This window comes from Onthophagus taurus, chromosome 3, assembly GCF_036711975.1.
Source record: "Onthophagus taurus isolate NC chromosome 3, IU_Otau_3.0, whole genome shotgun sequence".
Classification (NCBI taxonomy): Eukaryota; Metazoa; Arthropoda; class Insecta; order Coleoptera; family Scarabaeidae; genus Onthophagus; species Onthophagus taurus.
This window is the reverse complement of record NC_091968.1, coordinates 17,906,482-17,931,254: the sequence shown is the minus strand read 5'-3', so window position 1 is coordinate 17,931,254 and position 24,773 is coordinate 17,906,482. Positions and strand designations below refer to the sequence as shown.

At 33.9% G+C, this 24,773-nt stretch overlaps 1 protein-coding gene across 1 annotated transcript; it reads right to left on the bottom strand.

Annotated features, from left to right (window-relative positions):
* Positions 1 to 1,151: 1,151 nt before the first annotated feature.
* On the bottom strand, positions 1,152 to 24,773 carry LOC111417302 (dipeptidyl peptidase 9). Its single transcript, XM_023049528.2, has 5 exons — positions 23,882 to 24,773; positions 17,755 to 18,607; positions 1,634 to 2,277; positions 1,507 to 1,587; positions 1,152 to 1,454 (listed from the first exon to the last, which is right to left on the bottom strand). The coding sequence occupies exons 1-5, from the start codon at positions 24,541 to 24,543 to the stop codon at positions 1,250 to 1,252; spliced, it is 2,445 nt and encodes an 814-aa protein (XP_022905296.1). The 5' UTR covers positions 24,544 to 24,773; the 3' UTR covers positions 1,152 to 1,249.

Genomic DNA, 24,773 nt, shown 5'->3' with positions numbered 1-24,773 from the left:
AAAATCATCAACTATTTTTAAAATTTTTCAATGGCAGTATATTCTACTTAAAAAAGTGTCTCAAGAACGTATCAACCTCATTTCTCTAATTTCAAAAATAAACGAAATATGAGCATTTTTTGAAATCACGAAAATTTGACTTTTTGGCTATAACTAAAAAACAAAAGAAGATAGAGGTTTGGTGTTTGCGGGATTGGGTTAGTCTCGAAAAAAGAAACCGGGACATGGCACCTACTTTTTTCGTATCTCTTATAGTTTCTGAGATAGCCTATAATAACACCCAAATTTGCCCACCTGTACATACAAATAAAGCCAATTTCAGAATAAATTCACAATTACATGAATATAACACACGTAATAAGACACTTTTCGAAATACCGTCACATCGCTTAAAGGTGACGCAACAAGGAGTAGATTATCACGGTGTCAAGTTCTATAAAAAGTTATCTTCGAATGTCAGAACTTTAAATCACAACAAATTTAGAAAAATCGTTAAAGAAGCTCTACTAAAAAAATAGCAATATTTTCAATTAAGGCTTTTTCCTTTGTTTTACATGTCATTTATTGTTTGATATTTTTTCTATTTAGTTTCTTTTCTTGACGTTTTTGTATTGTATTGACAAACAAATAAAGATTATTATTGTTATAGATGCATTTTTAATTAAAGTTGTTCTTCTTCCCAATTCTATATTTTCTCATTTTTATCATTTCGTTCCGTTTTTAATTCTTTTTAATTATTATCTGTTCTTTTCTTATTTGTTTTTATCTTTAGTGTTTGGAATTTCTTTCTAAAACTTAATCAAATTGAGGTATAAAAACATCAATTATAAAAGAAATAATATAAATCGTTTATTACTATGTTACATATTCTCTGTATATATATATAATCTTTAATAATCATTTTTTTATTTGAGTTCTTTGCACGATAAGACAGGATAAAATTAATTAGATAAAAAAAGACATGACAATAATTCAATTCAATCAATCATCAATCCTGCGCGTATATAACAATTAATAAAAAGTGGGCGAAAACCTTAAACGACAATTATTTTTGTTATTAAGTAAATGTAAAGGTCACGCCGATATAAATTACTACGCTAATTAAGGGTCGTCGTCGTCGTCGTCGTCGTCATCGAGGTTATTTTATTAACTTTTTTTTTCTTTTTTTCTGTTCAGCCTCGAATTTACATTAAATATTATTAGTAGTAGTATTTACAATTTTAAGTGAGACAATTATTAGGATGGGTCACTATAAATGGTTTTGAAGGAAAGACAAGAGGGTAGTCTCATAGTGTTTACTCGCGTCTAAATGTCGCAACGAATGCCTTTCGTTAGGATATACTTGTAATGAATACGGTTTTCCCGCTTTAACTAGCGCGCTAATTAACTGACTGCTATGATAAAAATGGACGTTCTCATCGATCAAACCATGTATGATTAATAAACGATTTTCCCTGAAATAATAAAACAGGATTTATTAAATTAATTTATTAACCATTAACTTACTGCTCAGGAAATTTGTTCACATAATTTAAAACGGATCCTTCTAAATAACCTTGCGGATTCTGATCCGGTAAATCCATATACCTAAAAATTTTTTTTTATTTTTTAATAAATGAATTGTTTTAATTACCTCTCCGTATATCCAGTATCATACAAACTCCAATTCGTAACAGGAGCCCCCGCTATGGCAATCTTAAAAACATCCGCGTAATGCGCCAACCCCATCAAACTCAAATAACCTCCATAAGACCACCCATGAATCGCAATCCTATCCATATCGATACATTTCAACGATTCCGCCAACCATTTAAGCACCTCCACTTGATCTTCAAGCTCCACCGTTCCCATCCTACCTTTTAAGTGCCCTTCCCAGCCGAGTCCGCGATGTTGAGACCCCCTCGAGTCAATCGCCACCACGCAATAACCCCGCGCTGCCAACATATGCATACGGAGTTGTCGCATTCCTTTGAAAGTGTTTGAAACGAGTTGGACTTCGGGGCCGCCGTAAACGTTTAAAACGGTTGGGTATTTTTGGCCGGGGATGTAATCGTGGGGGCGGAATACCATGGCGTATAGGGTGGGTCCCGCGTTGATTTGGTGGGTGTAGAGTTCGGGGCAGTAACAAGATGATGGCAATGGGGCTGCTTCTAATAAGTAACCGAGCGGGATTAAGGTGATTCCTTCTACGGTCCAATCGGAGTTTGTTATTCGAAAAACTTGGCAAGCTGGGGTGTTTTGGATGCTTGAGTATGTTGTTACTAGTATTGAACAATCCTTTAAAATAAAAAAAAAATTATATGTTTTGCGATGTTTTAATAGTTTGGGGTTTGTAAATAAAAAGTTGATATTAAGTTCACAACTAGTCTTGCTAGTTGCAGAAGGGGCACAATTGGGCAAAACATTTCTCCACACTCGATTTAATGTTGTTGGTTTCTGTACATCTCATGTTTCATGAGAACATTGTGTGCAGAAATGGCGATGACTTCTCGCCATCTAATTCTTGGTTGTATATCACAGAAAACCAGTATAACAATAAAAATTTAAAAAAAATCACAATGAAATGTTCTGCATGGAGTAGGTGGACAAACAAAGTTAAGCTAATCACGTACATAATTTGCAGTTGCCAACAAAACGTAATTATAATAGAAAAAAAATTCATAAATGTATATACATATAAAAAAAAATATTGGCCCAAAAGGGCTATCGATCGTAATGTTTCTGTCTAAGAGAGATTGGTATTAGAATTATAGATAGGCCCAATATATAAGAATAATATCTTCGATTAGGCTTCTTCACAATGGGGGTGATATGTGGTCAGGATGCAAGGAGCCAGACCTAGACCTAGGAGAAGGCCGAAAACAAAATGACTTGAAGACAAGGCTTGGAGACAAAAATTAAGAGTGGCTAGGGACCAACAACGGTTTGATGATGGCCATTGAAGAAGAATAAACAAGGGAAGATCTTTCCTTGCTATCGTCTAGTGATGGAACGGATAGTAATTTTGCGAAAAGCCTCTTCCGCCGGATATCCAGTTATCCGGCATATCTATCCAGCCGTTATGTTATAACTTCTGTTGAATTTCTGAAGTGATATTGTGCAAGTGATATTGCACATTATTGCGATATTTAAATACAAATGAAATTAATAAGAAAGCTGATTTGGATCCAAGACACAAAATGAACTTTTTTGATGCTGATTTAACAAGCAACTCTAACAAAAGGATACTTTAATTAATAATTGGCGATATTTCTACAAGGATCCGTCAAGAAATGAATTTTGAAAGTTATCGATGAAAATTTCAACACCGAAAATTTTATCAAAACTTCAAATATTGTTTTCTCAAAAACTAAAAGTTATTTTTCAAAACGGATTGGTTCATTGGAAAGAAGACACTTTTATTAACACTTTGGGAAATTTTCATACTCATATTCCAAGAATTGGATTTTATACGAATTTTTAAAACTTAATCGGCGAAAATTGCAAGATTCGAAAAAATTGTCGATTATTTCAAAGTTTATTTCTCAAGAACTAAAAGTGATTTTTGAAAACGGCTTGTTGCGTTAAAAAGAGGATACTTTAATTAATAATTGGTGATATTTCCACAAGGATCCTTCAAGAAATTAATTTTATAGCGAACTTTGAAAATTATCGATAAAAATTGCAACATCGAAAATTTTAACAAAACATCAAATATTGTTTTTTCAAAAACTAAAAGCTATTTTTCAAAACGTGTTGGTTCATTGGAAAGAGGACACTCTTATTAACACTTTGGGAAATTTTCATATTCATATTCCAAGAACTAGATTTTATACAAATTTTTAAAACTTAATCAGCGAAAATTGCAAAATTCGAAAAAATTGACAATTATTTCGAAAATGTATTTCTCAAGAACTAAAAGTGGTTTTTCAAAACGGCTTGTTGCATTAAAAAGAGGATATTTTAATTAATAACTGGTGATATTTCCACAAGGATCCTTTCAGAAATTAATTTTATAGCGAATTTTGAAAGTTATCGATGAAAATTGCAACATCGAAAATTTTATCAAAACTTCAAATATTGTTTTTTCAAAAACTAAAAGTTATTTTTCAAAACGGATTGGTTCATTGGAAAGAAGACACTTTTATTAACACTTTGGAAAATTTTCATATTCATATTCCAAGAACTAGATTTTATACAAATTTTTAAAACTTAATCAGCGAAAATTGCAAAATTCGAAAAAATTGTCGATTATTTCAAAAAGTTATTTCTCAAGAACTAAAAGTGATTTTTCAAAACGGCTTTTAGCATTAAAAAGAGGATACTTTAATTAATAATTGGTGATATTTCCACAAGGATCCTTCAAGAAATTAATTGTATAGCGAATTTTGAAAATTATCAATGAAAATTGCAACATCGAAAATTTTATCAAAACCTCAAATATTGTTTTCTCAAAAACTAAAAGTTATTTTTCAAAACGTGTTGGTTCATTGGAAAGAAGATACTTTTATTAACACTTTGGGAAATTTTCATACTCGTATTCCAAGAATTGGATTTTATACGAATTTTTAAAACTTAATCAGCGAAAATTGCAAAATTCGAAAAAAATTGTCGATTATTTCAAAAATTTATTTCTCAAGAACTAAAAGTGGTTTTTCAAAACGGCTTGTTGCATTAAAAACAGGATATTTTAATTAATAACTGGTGATATTTAAATACTCTATTTAAATTATCGATAAAAATTGCAACATTGAAAATTTTATCAAAACTTCAAATATTTTTTCTCAAAAACTAAAAGCTATTTTTCAAAACGGGTTGGTTCATTCGAAAAAAGACATTTTTATTAACACTTTGGAAAAATTTCATATTCATATTCCAAGAACTGGATTTTATACGAATTTTTAAAACTTAATCGGCGAAAATTGCAAAATTCGAAAAAATTGTCGATTATTTCAAAAATTTATTTCTCAAAACTAAAAGTGATTTTTCAAAACGGCTTTTAGCATTAAAAAGAGGATACTTTAATTAATAATTGGTGATATTTCCACAAGGATCTTTCAAGAAATTAATTTTATAGCGAATTTTTAAAATTATCGATGAAAATTGCAACATCGAAAATTTTATCAAAACTTCAAATATTTTTTCTCAAAAACTAAAAGCTATTTTTCAAAACGGGTTGGTTCATTGGAAAGAAGACATTTTTATTAACACTTTGGGAAATTTTCATACCCATATTCCAAGAAGCGGATTTTATACGAATTTTTAATACTTAATCGGCGAAAATTGCAAAATTCGAAAAAATTCACAAATACTGTGAATTATCGCATCGATGATATGACCGCACACATGAAAGTTTAGGTAGTGGAGGCCGTGAAAGTAGCAAAGTTTGTCGCAATGCAGTTGGACGAGACTACGAATATTGCACATTGATGTCAATTGCTAGTTCGTTCGATATAAATATATAACGAAACAATCATAGACGAAATGCTGTTTTCCACAGAGTTAACGACAGTTTCAAAAGCAGTTAATATAATGACTCTGAATTCTTTAACAAACATGTCCTGTTATGGTAAAAGTTGATAGGTGTATGCACAGACGGCGCTCTCTCAATACTCGCTCTCGCTCGAGATTCGTACAGTTGGTCAAAGAAAAAAATCCTAACGTAATCGTTATTCATTGTTTTATAGATCGTTAAGCTTTGGCAGCTAAACACTTTCAAACGATGTTTCAATAATTATGCATTAAAATTGTCAATAATGTTAAAAAAAGTCCTTTTACGGTCTATTTTGATGATTTGGGCACAGAACATAAAACATTATTGTTCCATTCGAAATATATTAGCAAGTTTATATGAGATTCAAGATTAAGTAATTTTGTTTTTAGAAATCCAAAAACAAACTGAACTGTATGTTGTATTCAGAAAACCAACTGTCCTAGCAGTATTGACTTATCTATCAGATATTTTCGATTCCTTGAATTTGGTAAACTTGAAATCATGACATATATTGAAAAATTTCAACTCTAGAATCGCAAAATTTTACCATGCAATTATTCCTGCTTTTCTAAATTATTTTCAATCTCAAAAGAAGCGTGTTCTAAGGAGGTTTTTGAGGACACTGATAATATGAAGAATAAAATATCAAACCATTTGAAGCACCTCACCGATAAATTCAAGCGCTACTTCCTTAACTCGTGCGATAATAACATTTATAACTTGGCCACGAATCCTTTTTGTGTTAAATAGATGAGGTGCCAGAAATTTTTCAAAGCAGATTTGAAAAGATGAATGTCACTATTTTGGGTAAAATATCTCAAAGATTATGTCAGCATAGCTGAGCAAGCGTTGCAACTGTGTTTATTATATTCCAGCTGCTATTTGCACCTATTTGTGCAAAAGGGCGTTTTTTACGGTTGTAGCAATAAAAGTGAAATATAGAAATAAACTTAATATTACTAGTGATCTACGATGTGCGCTTTCTTCTATTCAACCTACAATTGAAAATCTTGTCAAGAGTATGCAAGCTCATCTGTCTCATTGATTGATGCGATATTTTGATTTTAGGTATTAGGGAGGCGTGATAAAAAAAACTTTGGAAACCGCTGTGGTAGAGATAAGTTGTAAATACTAATTCTATAGAACAAATACACAATAGTTTAATGAAAATGAGAAGGTGCGATTTGTGGAGCACTTGGCAGCGGACAAAAGTTACCAGGAATCTAATTATCATTCATAATCAAGCATGGCGCAGAATATTGTTATTGCAATTACTACTATTTATTCGAATTTGAGAACCGGAACTGGTGGAGCGTTTTCAAAGTTGACTTACGCAAAATAGCAATGAAAACATTAATGCTTTTAGTCGGCGGTGAACTCCGAAAACATTATAAAATCCGGCTATCATTGTGTATACCGGTACTTATTTCTCTTCTTTATAAATGTAAATATAAGCATTACAACGCTTTAAATAGAACAAAACTTAAACCTGTATGTATATAAATTTGGATCCTTTACCAATTAAAATCGCATTCAAATTTTGTTTAGACGTCTTTTATCTGCATACAATTCTCTTCAGTTAAGCGTATGGATTCTATATATTACTATATTTTTGTCTACTGAAAAGGTAAATTTTGTATATTTGTACTTTTTTATTTGAGTATTTGCCATGTCAATATTAATTCATTATTTAATCAAATTAAAAAAAAACATATTCATTCATGATTTCCAGATCATTATTAGATCGGATATCTCAATAACCAGCAATGTGTAACTGTATAAACTAGCACGTTGTAAAGGTGAAAACATTTTTATTTCATCATATCGATTTGACTTTATACAGAATGTTTCATAATATATGCGCAGGACTTCAGGATGTGACAGCTTGTCCAAAAATTTAAAAAAAAGTTTCTATCAACTTACCCTCTAAAATGCACCATTTTCGAGATACAGGGTATTGAAATTTAATAAAAAAATCGTTTTTGGCGAATATCTTTGGAACCGTTTATCATACAGCAAACAGCGTTTGTAAGCATTTTCTACTCATAAGAAGCTAAGGTTTGTGCGAGAAAAAAATTGTTTAAAGTCATAATTGGTGAAGATTTTGAAGGGGTATGGTTGTTTTTCTCCCTAACTTCTACGCCACTGGAAAAAGTACGGTTTTGCGATGCCTATTTGAACCGTCAATGTTTTCTGCACAAAAAAGGTACTGTAGGTCATGAGCTCTAAAGTTGACCGTTTTCTAGAAAAAGCTACTTTTATGTTGAAAAACATGGTCAATTTTTTTCAAATAAAAATTTTATTTTACAACTAAACAAAATTTATGTAAACGTTAGAACAAGTAACAAAAGCAAGCGTTAACTTCATAATTGCAAAACAAAAAAAAATGAAAAATGATACAAAAGTTGTCTTTTCAAAATTCTCCAAACCGTAACGCTGAAATGTGTGAAATGTAACGCATTTCATTTTTGTGTAAAAAATTGTATAATTTATTTTTAACAAGTAGGCTTTAAAGATTATAACAAAAGCTACCTCCTGTAAAAATAACAATTACTTTGTACCTGCAAAAAGTAAACTTGTATTACAAAATTAAAAATAAATTACACAAACGCTGAAATGTGCGAAATGCATTACTTTTACGGAATGGCGTGCGATAATTTGTCAGAAGCAAGGCGGTTGTATCAAGAAAGACATTTTGCTCACCCAGTACCACACCATAACTTGTTTCTACGCATTCACCAACGACTATGGGAAAATGGAAGTTTTAAAAGAAATACTGCTGATAATGGGCGGCCTATGGAAGTTGCAAAGTAGAAGAGGCTGTCCTCAACGAAATTGATGAAAATCCGACCATAAGTACCAGAAAAATTGCTCACAACTTAAACCTATCTCACTCGACGGTTTGGAGCATTTTGAAAAGGCAAATTTTGTATCCCTACCATATCCACAGAGTACAAGCCTTATTGCCCAGAGATTTTTCGCCAATATTGGCTTTTTGTACATGGATGTAAGACAAAATAGCTCAAAATCCTGAGTTTGGAGGCGAAGTTCTGTTTACCGATGAAGCATCTTTCTCGAAGGATGGTATTTTCAATTTTCACAATAACCACATATGGGCAGAAGAAAATCCACATGAAATTGCAGAAGGCCATCATCAGCAACAATTTTCCGTAAATGTTTGGGCAGTCATTGGTGATCATTTAATAGGCCCACATTTTTTACCGAACAGATTAAACGGTGCAGATTATCGACAATTTCTAGAAGAAGTACTGCCGGAACTGCTGGAAGATGTACCGCTTCAAGTAAGACAAAACATGTACTTTATGCATGATGGAGCTCCGGCCCACTGTAGTTTGGCTGCTCGCCAATACTCGGACGACGAATACCCAGACCGTTGGATCAGTCGAGGAGGATTTTTTCTTTTGGGGCCATCTGTCAATACGTCAAAGAATTACTGCGTGCATTGAAGCTAACGGCGGACATTTCCAACATTTAATTTAACTGTTTATGATTTGTAATTGTTTTTTTCCAGTGGCGTAGAAGTTGGGGAGAAAAACAACCACTACCCCTTCAAAATCTTCAGCAATTATGACTTTAAAATTTTTTTTTCTCACACAGCTTAGCTTATTATGAGTAGAAAATGCTCACAAAAGCTGTTTTCTGTACGATAAACGGTTCCGGAGATATTCGCAAAAAACGCATTTTTTTATTAAATTTCATCTATAAATGTATCTCGAAAATGGCGCATTTTACAGGGTAAGCTAAAATTTTTGGACAAGCTATCACATCCTGAAGTCCTGCGCATATATTGTGAAACACCTATATATTGTAGAAATGGAAGATTGTTAACATTTCATTTGGCACAAAAGATTGTTACTAGTTGTTGACGAATTTATGAAACAACTCTCTCTAACAGGTGCTAATTTATGGGTAATGATTGCAGTAAAAATAGTATAAGTTTCCAAAAAGCAAAGCAGTAAGTATTCCGTAGAAAATTATTCATCATATTATCTCTAATTAGATAATTATCAATTGACGGCATCACGTAGTTAACAAATACGGTTCTAATCGTGTAGGTTTTTCCATAATTGTCAATAATTTTTAAAATCATGTCTTTTTTTTTATTACTTATAATTTCTATTCGATCAATGCACATAGTTGAAAGTAACGAAGAATTTAGTTACTCAATGTACGTTACGGAATATGAACGTAGTAGCTAACATTGAAAAAGTGATGGGAGTGTCGCGTTTGCTAGTAAACTTGAAAACTAGTTGACTGTTTGAATATAGCATAGCTCTTAAACTTCATATATAAAGTTATTTACGTCAAGATGAACATAATCACGATAATGCTAAAACAATAGTCAAATACAGATCAATTGAATTGTTACTTATTAGTTACCAAGCAAACAGAAAAACATTATAGGAGGGGGTATGCTACGAAGGAAGTGAGGATTCCACAAAATATAGAAGTGTTGGTGATTCGAGAGAGTGGAAGTAAAGTGAAGTGTGCGGAAACGAGCTGAGTTAAAAATGTAAGAGTTCTTTAATTATTTATTTTTGTACCAACTCATCGTTTTATTTTAATCGCTTGGTGTCTTTCTTTCCACCTACAAAAAAAAAACAGTAAATACCACGTTACAAAACTTGTTAAGGAGTAGCCCCAAGATATAATATTCATTAGAATTTCTTTTCTAACTCATTTATTTACCCCGCCCTCGAGGGTTATAACATATTTAATAGCGGTGTTAGAAGGAATTAAAGGAAAAATTGGAATGTAAATTTTTAAATTAAATTATTTTTCAATGTGTTGAAGAGAAATATAATACTTCTTAAAACAAACTTATCGTGCCATTAAAACCGAATCATTGTATGATATCTGCAAATTCGCCAATTCTTACAACAAATATTGATAACCGCCCACACAACCGGTATTTGATACATTACATGAACTTAGCAAAGTTTTATAGATTACAAATAAAATATTTACATAACTATTGTAAAATTAATACCTACCAATTAAAAAACCGAATTTCATAAACTGAATTATCCCTTATTGTTAGTTTTCCACACAATGTCAAGAAATAGTTGGATCAATTTTATCAAATATACATGTCAATGACATTCAAACTAAAACGAATGAGTTATCAATTAAAAACGTTACATTTGAAAAGCTTTACAGGAACCGGAAAGTTGTGCGTAGACGAATTGATGATAGCGTTCAAAAGACGAAGCTCAATACAACAATACAATCAAATGAATACTACGTGGCTACAAACTGTAGTATCTAGCAGATCAAAAGGGATATTACACGTTTAGCAAGGGAGTTGGTTTGGTCTAGCAAAGACAGTTCTGAAACTAACAGAAAAGGAATGGTGTAAACCACTGGTTGCGAAAGTTTTCTTTATCACGCCTCCCTACCACCTAAAATCAAAATACCACGGCCCCTTGCTGTAACATTTCGTAAAAGTTTTATTACAATAGAATACTGTTTTCACATCCATGCATTAAGAAAGAACAAATCAATCAATGAGATGGATAAGCTTGCATACTCTTGACAAGATTTCCAATTGTAGGTTGAATAGAAGAAAGCGCACAACGGAGATCACTAGCAATATTAAGTTTATTTCTGTATTTCAGTTTTATTGCTACAACCGTAGAAAACGCCTTTTTGCACAAATTGCGCTTGCTCAATTATGCTGAGATAAACTTTGAGATATTTTACCCAAAATAGTGACATTAATCTTTTCAAATTATATTTGACTGCAGAATCATTTTTAATTTATAAACTTGCTTTGAAAAATTTCTGGTACCTCATCTATTTTAATACAAAAAGGATCTGTGGCCAACTTACAAATGTTATTATCGCACGAGGAGCTGCAAATGGTTTGATATTTTATTCTTCATATTATTAGTGTCCTTAAAAATAGCTTTGAAACCTAATTTAGAAACGCAGGAATAATTGCATGGTAAAATTTTGCAATTCCAGAGTTGCAATTTTTCAATATACGTCGTGATTGTTGTTAATGAAAGCGATGCAAGCGACATCTAACGGTAGAAAAGAGAAACTATTACACTGTTAAGTTGTATACAAGATAAAACTTGTCAACTTGGTAAAAACGAATCGCTGTATGTTTTATAAAACAAGTCGTAATAAAACCTTTTTAAACAATCATAAAAGAATCCCAGAATAAAAGGTTATGGGCCCAGAACGTAACTAGTGGGTGTTTATGGATAAACAAATAACTGAAGAAACGAAAGAGGTTAGAACAGAAATGGCTGCCGTGAATTTTTTAGTAACGTGCCAAAATTAAAAGGTAGAATAAACTACGACGAATGAACATTCGCCATACAAAATTTGTTAATATTAGATGGATTGGATAAATGAATATTAGGTACAGAAACTGACGAAGACAAAATTAAAAAAGCACAAGCTAAACTCATTTTATCCATTGATGGATCACTCTATGTACAGGTGTCCAAATTTCGATGGGTTTGCAGGGTATCTCAGTTATTATGAAACATAGAAAGTTGCGGCTTTCGCGAACCTGAGCTACTTTTTTGTGAAACTTACAATGGCGCAAACTAAATTTTCATAGCCTTCTTCGTTTTTGATATACGGGGAGTGTTTGAAATTTACGATTTTCAGGCACCTCCTGTATCTTGGCTATCCGGAAGTCGGTCGCAGGAATTAGGGCTCTCTTCGTCCACTACGTGGAAAATTTTGCCCAAAGATCTTGGCCTACACCCGTTTAAGATCCAGCTGATGCATGAATTAAAACCACGAGACCATCATATGCGTCGTTCTTTTGCCGATTGGACTATAGAGCAGTTGGAAACTGATCCCATGTTTTATCGCAAAATTGTGTTCAGCGATGAGGCTCATTTTTGACTTAACGGGCCGCATATGGAGTGAAACCAATCCACAACAGACCCTACAGACTCCATTATATCGAGAAAAATGCACCGTTTGGTGTGGTTTGCACGCTGGTGGCATCATTGGACCTTATTTCTTCAAAAATAAAGTCGGAGCTCACGTTGCGGTGAATGGACATCGTTACCGCACCATGATCCATGATTTTATGTTTGAAAATATGGATGACATTGATCTGGGCGAGATGTGGTTTCAACAGGACGGCGCTACGTGCCATACGGCGACCGCAACCATCGACTTATTGAAATCAAAATTTGGCGATAAGATGATTTCGAGAAATGGACATGCCAATTGGCCTCCAAGGTCGTGCGATTTGACACCTCTCGATTATTTCCTGTGGGGCCACGTGAAGTCATTGGTTTATGCTGTTAAACCAGCAACAATTGACACCTTGGAGGCCAACATTGTTCATGTTATTCGTGACATACGGCCAGCAATGCTCAAAAAAGTGGCCCAAAATTGGACTTCCAGAATGCGCTTCGTCAAGAACAGCCGAAACAAGTAAACTATCTAGACTTCTAGACTTATTGGCGTACTACAAAAAGAAAAATGCGATTAGCGTTGAATACAAGAATAAAGACCAACTAAGAAATGACAGAAGACTTAATAATTAACGAAGGAATAAGTCAAGGAGATTCCATAAATCCCCTGGTTTTCAAATTGATAATGAATCGACTTATAAATGATGTGATACCATTCATTAACTTTTGGTAGATGAGTCATCATATCAAAACTCGAGGTTCACAAAAGAGGCGGGTTTTGGCCTGTTTTTGCGATCACGGTTTCTGCTTGAAGCTTTAAACTTCTTCTCATTTCAATTATATTTTTATTTATAAGTTTGACAATTCCTTCTTTAATAATTTTTCCTAGAATTTCAATATTATAATATAATTTTTGTATCATATCATAAACTAGAATCTTTAAGCCACAATTTAGCATATACATCACATATATATGCTAAATCACATATATATCATATCAAGATTCTTAAAAATACAGTCGAATTATTTTTTGAAAATTCGTATTATTTTTGATATATAAATTTGACAATTTCTTTAATAATTTTTTCTTGCAAACTTCAATAATATTATCTTATAGTTGTTATATCATATCACTGGTGTGAAGTTATCCATAAATCCCAGCAATAAACTTAAAACATTAATAATTCCGTAACTAATACGATTTGGGTAACCAAATTTCACACAGAGGTCACTCTTACCCTCAAGAACAGCTTACCACCCCCATTTGGTAAAAAAAATTTGTTTCAACCCCCACCCCCGAAAAAGGGATGTTTTCGCCCTGATGGGCACCTTCGAATTAAACCAAATTCTACCACATAATAGAACACAGTTCTAAGTATTTTTATCAATTTTCAAAACACCGTAAGCCCTAACGGTTTTCGAGAAAAAAAATCATTCTTATAAACCGCGGATGGGACTTTAGGGGTGAATTTGACCCCGTTGGGCACCTCCAAAATTGATGAAATTTTAGGATGATTTAGAGGATGCCTTTAGCGATTTAAATCGACCATCCAAACACCGTAAGGTCTAACGGTTTCCGAGAAAAAAAATTTGTTGTCAGACTCTATAAGTATACACCGCGGCGCGGACTTTGGGGGTGAATTTGACCCCGTTGGGCACCTCCAAAATTGATGCAATTTTAGGACGATTTAGAGGATGCCTTTGGCGATTTAAATCGACCATCCAAACACCGTAAGGTATAACGGTTTCCGAGAAAAAAAATTTGTTATCAGACTCTATAAGTATACACCGCGGCGCGGACTTTGGGGGTGAATTTGATCCTCCAAAATTGATGCAATTTTAGGAGGATTTACAGGATGCCTTTAGCGATTTAAATCGACCATCAAGACACCGTAACCCTTAACGGCTTCAGAGAAAAAATTTTGTTATTAAATTGTACACGTATGTAGACCAGATAGCAGGTGCCTTTAGCGATTTTAATAGATTATGAAAACTGCGAAACTCTTAATATTTCATGGAAAAAATAAATTTTGTTAAGAAAGGCATTTTGTAGTTTTATGAGCTTTTAGTCGTTACTGACAAAGGGTAAGTACTCCGCCACGTGCAGTTACAAAAGGCGCAGGTATTAAGGAAAAAATATGTCTATATTTTTTGCATTATAAGTGCATTCCGGGAAAATAGTTGCCGACTTATTCGGCGTTGTTTTAGAGCGTTATACACATTTTTTAGATTTTGCCAGAAGGGTGAGGAGTAAACTTATAAATGTGCTTAAACTATTCTATTGGGGACGGAGATCACTAGTTGATATATTTTGCGGTAGTTCGCGCTTTATGGATATTTTATCGGTTCTTTTTAGAATCAATCTGCTTCGATATTTTCGTTAATATTTTTAGGTATATAATATATTGTGTATAAATAAGTTATTATATTTATATATAATATAAATTATAAATTACAAATATAGTTATATTTAATTAAATATATAATATATATATATTAATATTTTGCCGAGGTAACGACGTCTTCATTTAGAAGCGCGAAGTTAATAAAGAAATAGTGATATTCAGAAACTTATTTTTGATGTTAATAAATGTACAGGGAATTCCTTTTTAACTTTTTTTCAGTAAAAAGGTCACTTAAGCAGGTACGTGGCTTACGAGTTAGTGCATTGTAAGTACACTTACACCGGCTTTGACCAATCATAGCCAGGGATATTACTGTAACACAGGTAAGAACTTAATAATATATAAAGGTTCCTCAGCTATTGCAGAGATCAGTTGTTCTGCTTATCTCTTGTTAAAACCAGTGACCAGTGAAGATGCCGACGAAATTACTGTTTTTGGGCGATAGTAATTTTTGCCGAATGCTACGTATTATACAAAGTAAGTATTTGTTTTAACAGATGTGAAGTTAATTCCTACTAATGGTATATATTTTTAGGACGACAATCAAAATGGACAAGCAACGGAAAATATTTCCTCGACTTAGCAGTAGGCGGTCAAACAATACTAAAACTTTTGCGGCGCGCAAAGTGTATTCCAAAAACATGTTCCCCTTGGTTTTGTGGAGATATTGTTGAACGACATATCGTTATAATGATAGGAACTAACGATATACTCCACAAAACATCACCATCCCAACTGAAGTCCCAATATTCTCAACTCTTCCGCTTCCTTCTTTCCTTAAATCCTAAAGGAATACAAATTTGCACAATTCCTCCCTGCAAAAACTTCGAGTCTGTGAACGTAAGATATTATAATTTCTATGTCATGCTATAAATAAATACTCTCCATGCCTTTATAGGAAATCAATCATTACATTCGACGGTTTTGTGCTGAAAAGCAAATCAATTGTACCGACATTGAAGCAATTGTTAACAGAAACATAATGGAAGGGTAACACAACGTGAAAATTTTTCTTTTCTTATGTATTTAATACAAATTTCTACACAGGGATGGCATTCACTTAAATGAACAAGGATTGGAAGCGGTCTGGAAAGCGGCAGCAAGTAATTATAATAATATTCTCAATCCATTACACAATTTAATTATAAGTAAAACAGACCATTAATATAATAAATTTCATTCTCTATCAAAAGTTTTTTTTTCTATCAAAAATCCACCCTCCAAATCATCCTAAAATTTCATCAATTTTGGAGGTGCCCAACGGGGTCAAATTCACCCCCAATGTCCGCACCGCGGTGTATACTTATAGAGTCTGATAACAAATTTTTTTTCTCGGAAACCGTTATACCTTACGGTGTTTGGATGGTCGATTTAAATCGCCAAAGGCATTCTCTAAATCGTCCTAAAATTTCATCAATTTTGGAGGTGCCCAACGGGGTCAAATTCACCCCCAAAGTTCGCGTCGCGCTGTGTACCTATAGTGTCTAATAACAAATTTTTTTTCTCGGAAACCGTTATACCTTACGGTGTTTGGGTGGTTGATTTCAATTGCTAAAGGCATCCTCTAAATCATCCTAAAATTGCATCAATTTTGGAGGTGCCCAACGGGGTCAAATTCACCCCCAAAGTCCGCGCCGCGGTGTATACTTATAGAGTCTGATAACAATTTTTTTTTCTCGGAAACCGTTATACCTTACGGTGTTTGGATGGTCGATTTAAATCGCCAAAGGCATTCTCTAAATCGTCCTAAAATTTCATCAATTTTGGAGGTGCCCAACGGGGTCAAATTCACCCCCAAAGTCCGCGCCGCGCTGTATACCTCTAGCCTAATAACAAATTTTTTTTCTCGGAAACCGTTATACCTTACGGTGTTTGGATGGTCGGTTTAAATCGCTAAAGGCATCCTCTAAATCATCCTAAAATTTCATCAATTTTGGAGGTGCCCAACGGTGTCAAATTCACCCCTAAAGTCCCATCCGCGGTTTATAAGAATGATTTTTTTTTCTCGAAAACCGTAAGGGGTTACGGTGTTTTGAAAATGGATAAAAATACTTAGAACTGTGTTCTATTATGTGGTAGAATTTGGTTTAATTCGAAGGTGCCCATCAGGGCGAAAACATCCCTTTTTCGGGGGTGGGGGTTGAAACAAATTTTTTTTACCAAATGGGGGTGGTAAGCTGTTCTTGAGGGTAGGAGTGACCTCTGTGTGAAATTTGGTTACCCAAATCGTATTAGTTACGGAATTATTAATGTTTTAAGTTTATTGCTGGGATTTATGGATAACTTCACACCAGTATCATATCATAAGCTACAATCTTTAAGCTAGACTAATAACTAATAACATATGGGCATTCTATTTAAACTTTCAATTCTTTGCAATTAAATAACGAAAATTGGTAATTCAATTTTTGACCATTCTGCATAAAATTGACCAATACAACTAATTGCGTTCCATTTGCAGCGTAATTTGACATACTTCAACTTAGTTGCTTGTATAGTGGCTAAGAAATACGGTTTAAATAAACTCATTGCAAAACTATTTTAGCATAAAGAATTTGAATATGAAAAAAAAACCACAACATTCCATTTAAAATAACGATTTTGTGGTCTACTTCCGATAAACCGGAAGTGGCGACCATCTTGAAAATATTTCAGATCGAAAGACCGGGATGAACATCCCATAGAACCAAAATTTCAGAAGCGTAGGTGTAATAGACCCAAAAAAAACAGAGTGTTGCTGACTTTTTGGCGGACACTGTATAATATATGCATTGTAATTGCAGTTTCACGTAAAGTTACATCAAAATTAATGGTTTATTAAAAATTACAACGGTAGCTTCATAGAAAAGCGGGCAGTTACCATTGTGTTACATTTTTACCATTTTTTTAATTACAAACCCAAAAATACCGGAAACGTCAATTAATAATAAAAACAAATTTAAGTTAAAAAAATAATTCTTACCTCATTAAAATCAACAACATAAGAATACCCAGGTCTGGTTAATAATCTAACCTCCCCTGGCCTCTTCAACGAAACAACATACAAATGTTTTTCCAACGGAGTTTCTCTTAATCCCATAAAATAAACCAACTGCCGTTTTTCATCAACCCAAATATCCCTGGATAAAACCTCCCAATTTCCTTGAGTTAACGCAATATTACTAATAATCCTGGGCTGCAAAAACAAACACTCCGACGTTTCCGGCGCTTCCATTAAAATCTGAGCAGTCACCAAATACAAGTGTCTAAATCCGGTATCTTGAGACGCCCAAATAAATTTGACTTCGTGCGGTTCCTGACTTGGTAAAAACCGTAATAAATCGTGAATATTCACCCAAACGTTCGATTCTTGACAATAAAGTACTTGAACCAAAGGACTTCCCGCTTCCGTACTACCGGATGAGTCATCGTACATTGGCAAAACTTCCGTGAAATTACTAAGTGATAAAAGAACAATTTCTAAACGTTGTTGACGTCGATCTAAAAGTTGAACCCAAATGTGATTGGCGTCGGGGGTCCATCCAGCTCTTACGACGTATTCCATCCATGGAAACAGTACGGATAAGGAGAATTGAAGTTCTAACATGCACACATCGTCGATTTGTTTCGTTTCGCTAACTTTGAATTCGATCATTTTTAAATACGATTTAGAATTGGCACATCCGGCTCGCGGGAAGCGAAATTCTTCGACGTCCGAAGCGTCTCCTTGCGAACTTGGGAAACAGAATAGTTTTACGTCGCCGTCGTCGACCTCTTCGTATAAAATTCGAAATATTCCATCTGTACTTTTTGGTTGCCACCAGTATCCTTGATATCTAAATTAATAATAAATCAAATTAATATTTGTATATAAATTAAATAAATAGAAGTAAATTTAAATTAATAAATAGGAGAAAATGAGTAACACAACTTCATTGATTAGTCATTTGTATTACTCGTTGTATGGACTATATATATCATTAATTTAATCTCTCCTTTTTGCATGGAAAAGGATTTTGATCTCAAAGACCCGTTTCGTTCTGGTCGTTCAATTGAGTTAAACAACAAGTGAATTGATAGAAAAAAGGGAGAAGCATCTTCACTCAATGGGAAAAGTTTAGAAGTGTGGAGCATAGGTTGCGCATACTTTAAGTGGCAACAATAAAAATCATCGAGCCATAAGCTCAATATATTTTGGAACAAACCACATTGTGGCTTTGCCATGTAGTCGTAACACAGAAAACACTTTGGCGATACTTCAACATTCTGCCCAACATTGTTATATCTAATGGGAACACAAATCAGTCCTAGGTTAGACAGCTAAAGATATCAGGTAGCACGCTAATATGCCAGAACGACGGGGATTTACGGTGTGGGCTGCCGTATCACAAAATGGCGCCATAGGCCCATACTTTTTGAGGAAGAATCTCACTGTGATCGTGAATTTGGCACGATATGTGGTAATGTTACGAAATTTCTTGCAGGCAAGAGTGAAAAAAAAGGAAGAACAAATATTGAGGATGTGTTTCCAGCAAGACGGAGCTACACCTTACACAGCTCTCTGAGGAGTGATGTAGGACCTCCAACAGTATGTTGCTGATAATGGCTGCCATATTGAAGACATTATTTTTAAAATAACATGATTCCTAAATGACACAATGCCCAAAACTGTTTAACCTGTTTTGCCGCATCTTGTACATATCTTTTTGAATAGCTTTTTATTGATATTTGGTACTAAAATGTGTCTTCCTCGTTGAGACTAAAAAGGATACAAAAAATGCGATTAGTATATTTATAAGACATTTTATTACAAAATAAATCACGATAACATTATAAACATATAAACAGTAAAGTTATGGCTTTGATAAAATAATTTGAACTTGCATTTGATACAGAAAACTGAATAACAACTCTAGCAAAGGCAAATGTATTTTCCTGGTATTGGCTGTATATTTATAAGACATTTTATTACAAAATAAATCACGATAACATTATAAACATATAAACAGTAAAATTATGGCTTTGATAAAATAATTTGAACTTGCATTTGATACAGAAAACTGAATAACAACTCTACCAAAGGCAAATGTATTTTCCTGGTATTGGCTGTAAGCAATTACAACACCTTTTTAGTTTCAAAAAGTTAACTTAGACGTCTAACTACACGATTTTCTTTTGCACGGACTTGGCATAAACTGTCTGCTGCTTCAGCTTTAAAGTAAAGATAGTAGTTGCGTATTAACATAGAAAAGGTATTCATTTATCATTGTCAGAAGTGGTAATGTCGAGGCACAGTCAGAATTATCGCAGAATTGGATTAAATTACGACATCTATTGGCCTTGCACGGTACATATACAGGGTGTCTCAGCGAGACCGGTCATTAGACGTTTCTGGGGTTCTGGCGAAAATAAAAATTTGAGAATTCAGACTTAAGTATTATCAATTACGATCTCTTCGACTAAAATATTTTCAGATTTCTTGCACTTCCGGTTATACCGGAAGTCGCCATCTACTTTATTTTTTTAAATGGAACACCCTGTATATTTTTACATCTTTGGATTTGTCTGTTTTCAGGGTTTATAAATAAGTTTACTTTTTGCAATTTGATTCGGCCGTTCTCGAGTTTTTCGAATTTTTCTAGAAAAATCTGCTCCAGCAGACATTTGTTAAAAAAATCAGAGAACACTCGATTTTTGGGATATCAATTTAGGATTCAGAATATGCTTAAACAACATGATGGAGTATGTTTTGGTGCCGAGAACGGCTGTCTAGAACGTTTGGTCACTTTACTATGGCACGTTAACTTTTCAAAATTTGGAAGTACCATAACTTCATTTTTTTAAATGGCACCCCCCATATTTTATTACTTAGTCGTCTTCGGCGTCTCATTCTACATCTTTTATATCCCATATGTCCCATACCTAACATTAATAGTTTAGGAGATAATTGGGGTTTTTTGAAAAATGCACACATATCATATGGATATTTAGCCTAGTGTGCCATGAAAAACAAGCCTTCTCAATGAGTTCTTGTCAAAGACTCACTTGTTTACCTCACTTGATGCATGTGAGCAAATAATTATCTGTTATGTCCCTTAATATTAGTACTGAAAAGAGTTAAAATCGATAACAATAACGAAAGTACTATTTACACAAATCAAGAAATTCTTAATTTATTTTTTATGCATAAAAAGCGCGACAAAGTTCGTAGTATGATTCCTAGATCTTCTTTGGCAGCTCGAATTGAGGTGTTGGGACTGGGCTCGAAATAAGTCAAGGCATTCACCTCTTCCGTTGCATTATCTACTACATTTTTTGGTCAGTTTAACACGTGATTAATTCGTCCAAAATGCAAAAAATTTGCTTCTATTTTTCTAAATTTACCTTTTGTCATCGGAGGTAAATGCGGATAATTTTCATTAAACATTCTGCAAGTTCTACTAAGAACTTTGTCGCACTTTTCGTGCACAAAAAATAAATTATAATAAATTATGGATTTCTTTATTTGTATAAACATTATTTACGTTATTAATATCCATTTTATCTGGTTTCAGACTCACAAGCATCAAACAACGTAAATCAGACTTTGACGTTTGTCAATAAGTCATTAAACATTTGTTTTTCATGGCACACTAGGTTAATGTCGATATGATATGTGAGCATTTTTCAAAAAACCCTAATTATTTCTCAAACTATTAATGTTAGGCATAGGACATATGGAGTATAAAAGATGTAAAATGAGACGCCGAAGACGACTAAGTAATAAAATCTCCCATATTTTGCCATTTAAAAAAATTAAGTTATTGTAGTTCCAAATTTCGAAAAGTTAACGTGTCATAGTAAAGTGACCAAACGATCTAGACAGCCGTTCTTGGCACCAAAACATACTCCATCATGTTGTCTAAGCATGTTCTGAATCCTAAATTGATCTCAAAAATCGAGTGTTCTATGATTTTTTGAACAAATGTCCGCTGGAGCAGATTTTTCTAGAAAAAATCGAATAACTCGAGAACGGCCGAATCAAATTACAAAAAGTAAAGTTATTTATAAGCCTTCAAAACAGACAAATCCAAATATGTAAAAATATACAGGGTGTTCCATTTAAAAAAATAAAGTAGGTGGCGACTTCCGGTATAACCGGAAGTGCTAGAAATCTGAAAATATTTTAGACGAAGAGAACGTAACTGATAATACTTAAGTGTGAATTCTCAATTTTTTATTTTGGCCAGAACTACAGAAACGTCTAATGACCGGTCTCGCTGAGACACCCTGTATATTGTCGGTAATCAAGGATAGACAAGGATTAGTCAAGGATAGATACAAGTTCCGCTTTTCATCTGTGCAGGACTTACGACTTAGTCATAAAGTTTAGTTTTTGACTATACGTGTTTCATCGCTCGATTGGGTTTGATGTTGTTATGAAAAGTTGGTCTCAAAAATACCGAAGTATTTCTATCTTCATGCTAAACTTCTTAGGAATCGTACATGGTCTAGAGAGATTTGCAGAGGAAGGAAACACTGCTACAAGAAAGACAGCCTTTCAGCTGCATTGTGCCGCCACGAAACCTGTATTATTATCTCCGCCTGCATTATATCTAAGTACTCTGCTTTACTGGAACCTGTTGCAAATGTTTTGCAGTCAAAGGGTTTAGATCTCCTTCAATGTACGAACCACATTAAGAAAATTGTTGAAGTAGTGAAAGTTCATCGCCAAACTACGGATGCCATTATGAAAGATCTCTTTGCTTCTACCAATAGGATTGCGGAGGAAATACAAATAGAACTCTTCATCCATCCGGAATAGTAAAGCACCAATAGCATCGTTCAAACACTCCTGCAGATTCACCTGCTGAGTATTGGAAACGTACGATACTTATTCCGTACCTGGACTCTTTAACGTCAGCGTTGGAGAACAGATTTTCTGTAGAAAACGTACCGGCCTTTTCTATATTATCCCTACATCCTTATCTTATGCTAAATTTGAAGATTTTAAACAGAGCAAAATGTATTGCTGAATTGTACGACCTGAAAGAGCTTCAGTCTGAAACAGAATTGTGGTATCATGTGTGAGCTGGGAAAAACCTTGGTAGACAGATCTTAAAGATCTGGAAATAGTTGAAGTGATTAAAGAAGCTAATATATTCTTTCCCGGTATAAAAAATGCTTTAATGATCTCAATAACGCAGCCTTGTTCCACAAGTACAATAGAAAGATCATTTAGCACATTAAGAAACATGGTTAAGATCTACAATGGGGGAAAACTGTTTAAATGGACTATGTTTAATTAGTGTGCATAAAAATCTTGTGCCGGAAAAAAGAATGAGATAAAGTAGAAGTCATAGAAACATTTTCTGAAAATCCTAGGCGATTATTATAAATAAAGTATGTGTTGTTTAAATTAACGAAATTAATTGTTGAAACCCCCCACACCTCGCCCGGTCATGCAAGTCTCCAAGATGTCAAGTCTAATTCGCTCCCCCCTAGACCAAATTCTGACTATGCCCATGCTTGCATTCTTTTATTAGCATCCAAGCTTCTAACAACTTCTTCTCCATTCTACTCTCCACTTGTTCCATTTTCTTATTTACCGCGTTTTTAGTTTCGTTTGTTATTCTTCTCTCATTCCTCTTACTTATAGTTTCAATCATTAATCACATAGTATCATTTATGACCTTCATTTGATCAACCACCTCTTACCTCATTTGTTGCATAACCAATTTAATCCCCTCATTGTCTGCTTCCTTTCCCTTCATTTTACATATTTTGTATTACAATCTTGAGAAACGTAGAAATACTTATAAATCGTTATTGATGTTATTAAGAAGAATTTATTGTCAACAATAAAAATTTCAAAAAAGAAAAAATTCTTACCTGTAGGCAAAATTAAAACACAACACACAAAACTACAATTTATCACCTTCAAAAAAGATTTCTTCTTATATTAGCTGTTATTAGCCATCTATTGAAATCTATTAGAACTAAATTTGATTTTTTTAAAATTAATTTTGTAATAATATGATACATTATGCTTAAAGCATGATTTAATCATAAAACTCAGAATATTAATATATTAATAAAGGTACAATTTAAAGCAACAATTACTAATTTACCTTGAAAACTCTTCTTGCATAACATAAGATGGAACACCAGCTGATAACGGATCATCTTCCAAAGATCTACTTCCCTTATGAGCATAAGTAAGCCGTACGGTACAACCAGAAACAGTATGAGATACCCAAATATCATGGTTACAAATGTACGCGACCACATCGGGATCCCAAGGGCATATTAATGGATTTAATTTGGCTCCGTGAGCGGTTATTCGAAGTTTAGTAGGAAACAATGGTCCTGATAAATATCCACTATCAATGCATTGAAATAAAGCTCCAGATGCGGGAAAAACGATTTTCCCAGATTTCTCATGAATTTCATACGAATTTATCCCCCACGTAGCTAACCTACGCCTTTCAAATTGTAATTGTTCCTCTCTACTACATTTATTAGCACTCGGAAAATTTGATTCCAACACAGAATGCCAAATTAATTTAGCTGGGGAGTTTTGACCAGGCGAAACATCGGCGTATAGTAATGTGGTTTCCCAACCGTTTTGGGGGGTACTCAGAAAATAGATTCTTGTTCGTCCGTCTGGTAATGGTCTGAACGATATGTAAGAAGGAATCATCGTGGATAAACCTGAAAGTTGTCTCCTTAGATCCCCTACGATTCCTTTCAGCTCCGACCAACTGAGTCTGGTCTCCAGATCTTCTTCCATATCGGTCAATCCAGAAATAGATACTTCATAAGCCCCACTTTCTGAATGAATACAAGTAACCGCACCGGAATGATGCGCTACGATGGTTTAGGGGACCGCGGCGGACGCATTTTAGCCACACGACGCGATTTTAATAGATCCACACCCGCGATTTTCGACGAGATGCGATGATTTTCGCCTTTTTTTGACCTAAATTTCTGAGATAACCTCAACTGTTAGACGGGCGAGTT

Excerpts from the sequence above, each read along its gene's own strand:
- LOC111417302 (XM_023049528.2), bottom strand. The coding sequence starts at position 24,543 with ATGGAAGAAGATCTGGAGACCAGACTCAGTTGGTCGGAGCTGAAAGGA. Across the intron at positions 2,278-17,754 it reads ATGTTGTTGATTTTAATGAG|GATTGTTCAATACTAGTAAC; the intron begins GTAAGAATTATT and ends TTTATTTTAAAG. Across the intron at positions 1,588-1,633 it reads GATACTGGATATACGGAGAG|GTATATGGATTTACCGGATC; the intron begins GTAATTAAAACA and ends AAAAATTTTTAG.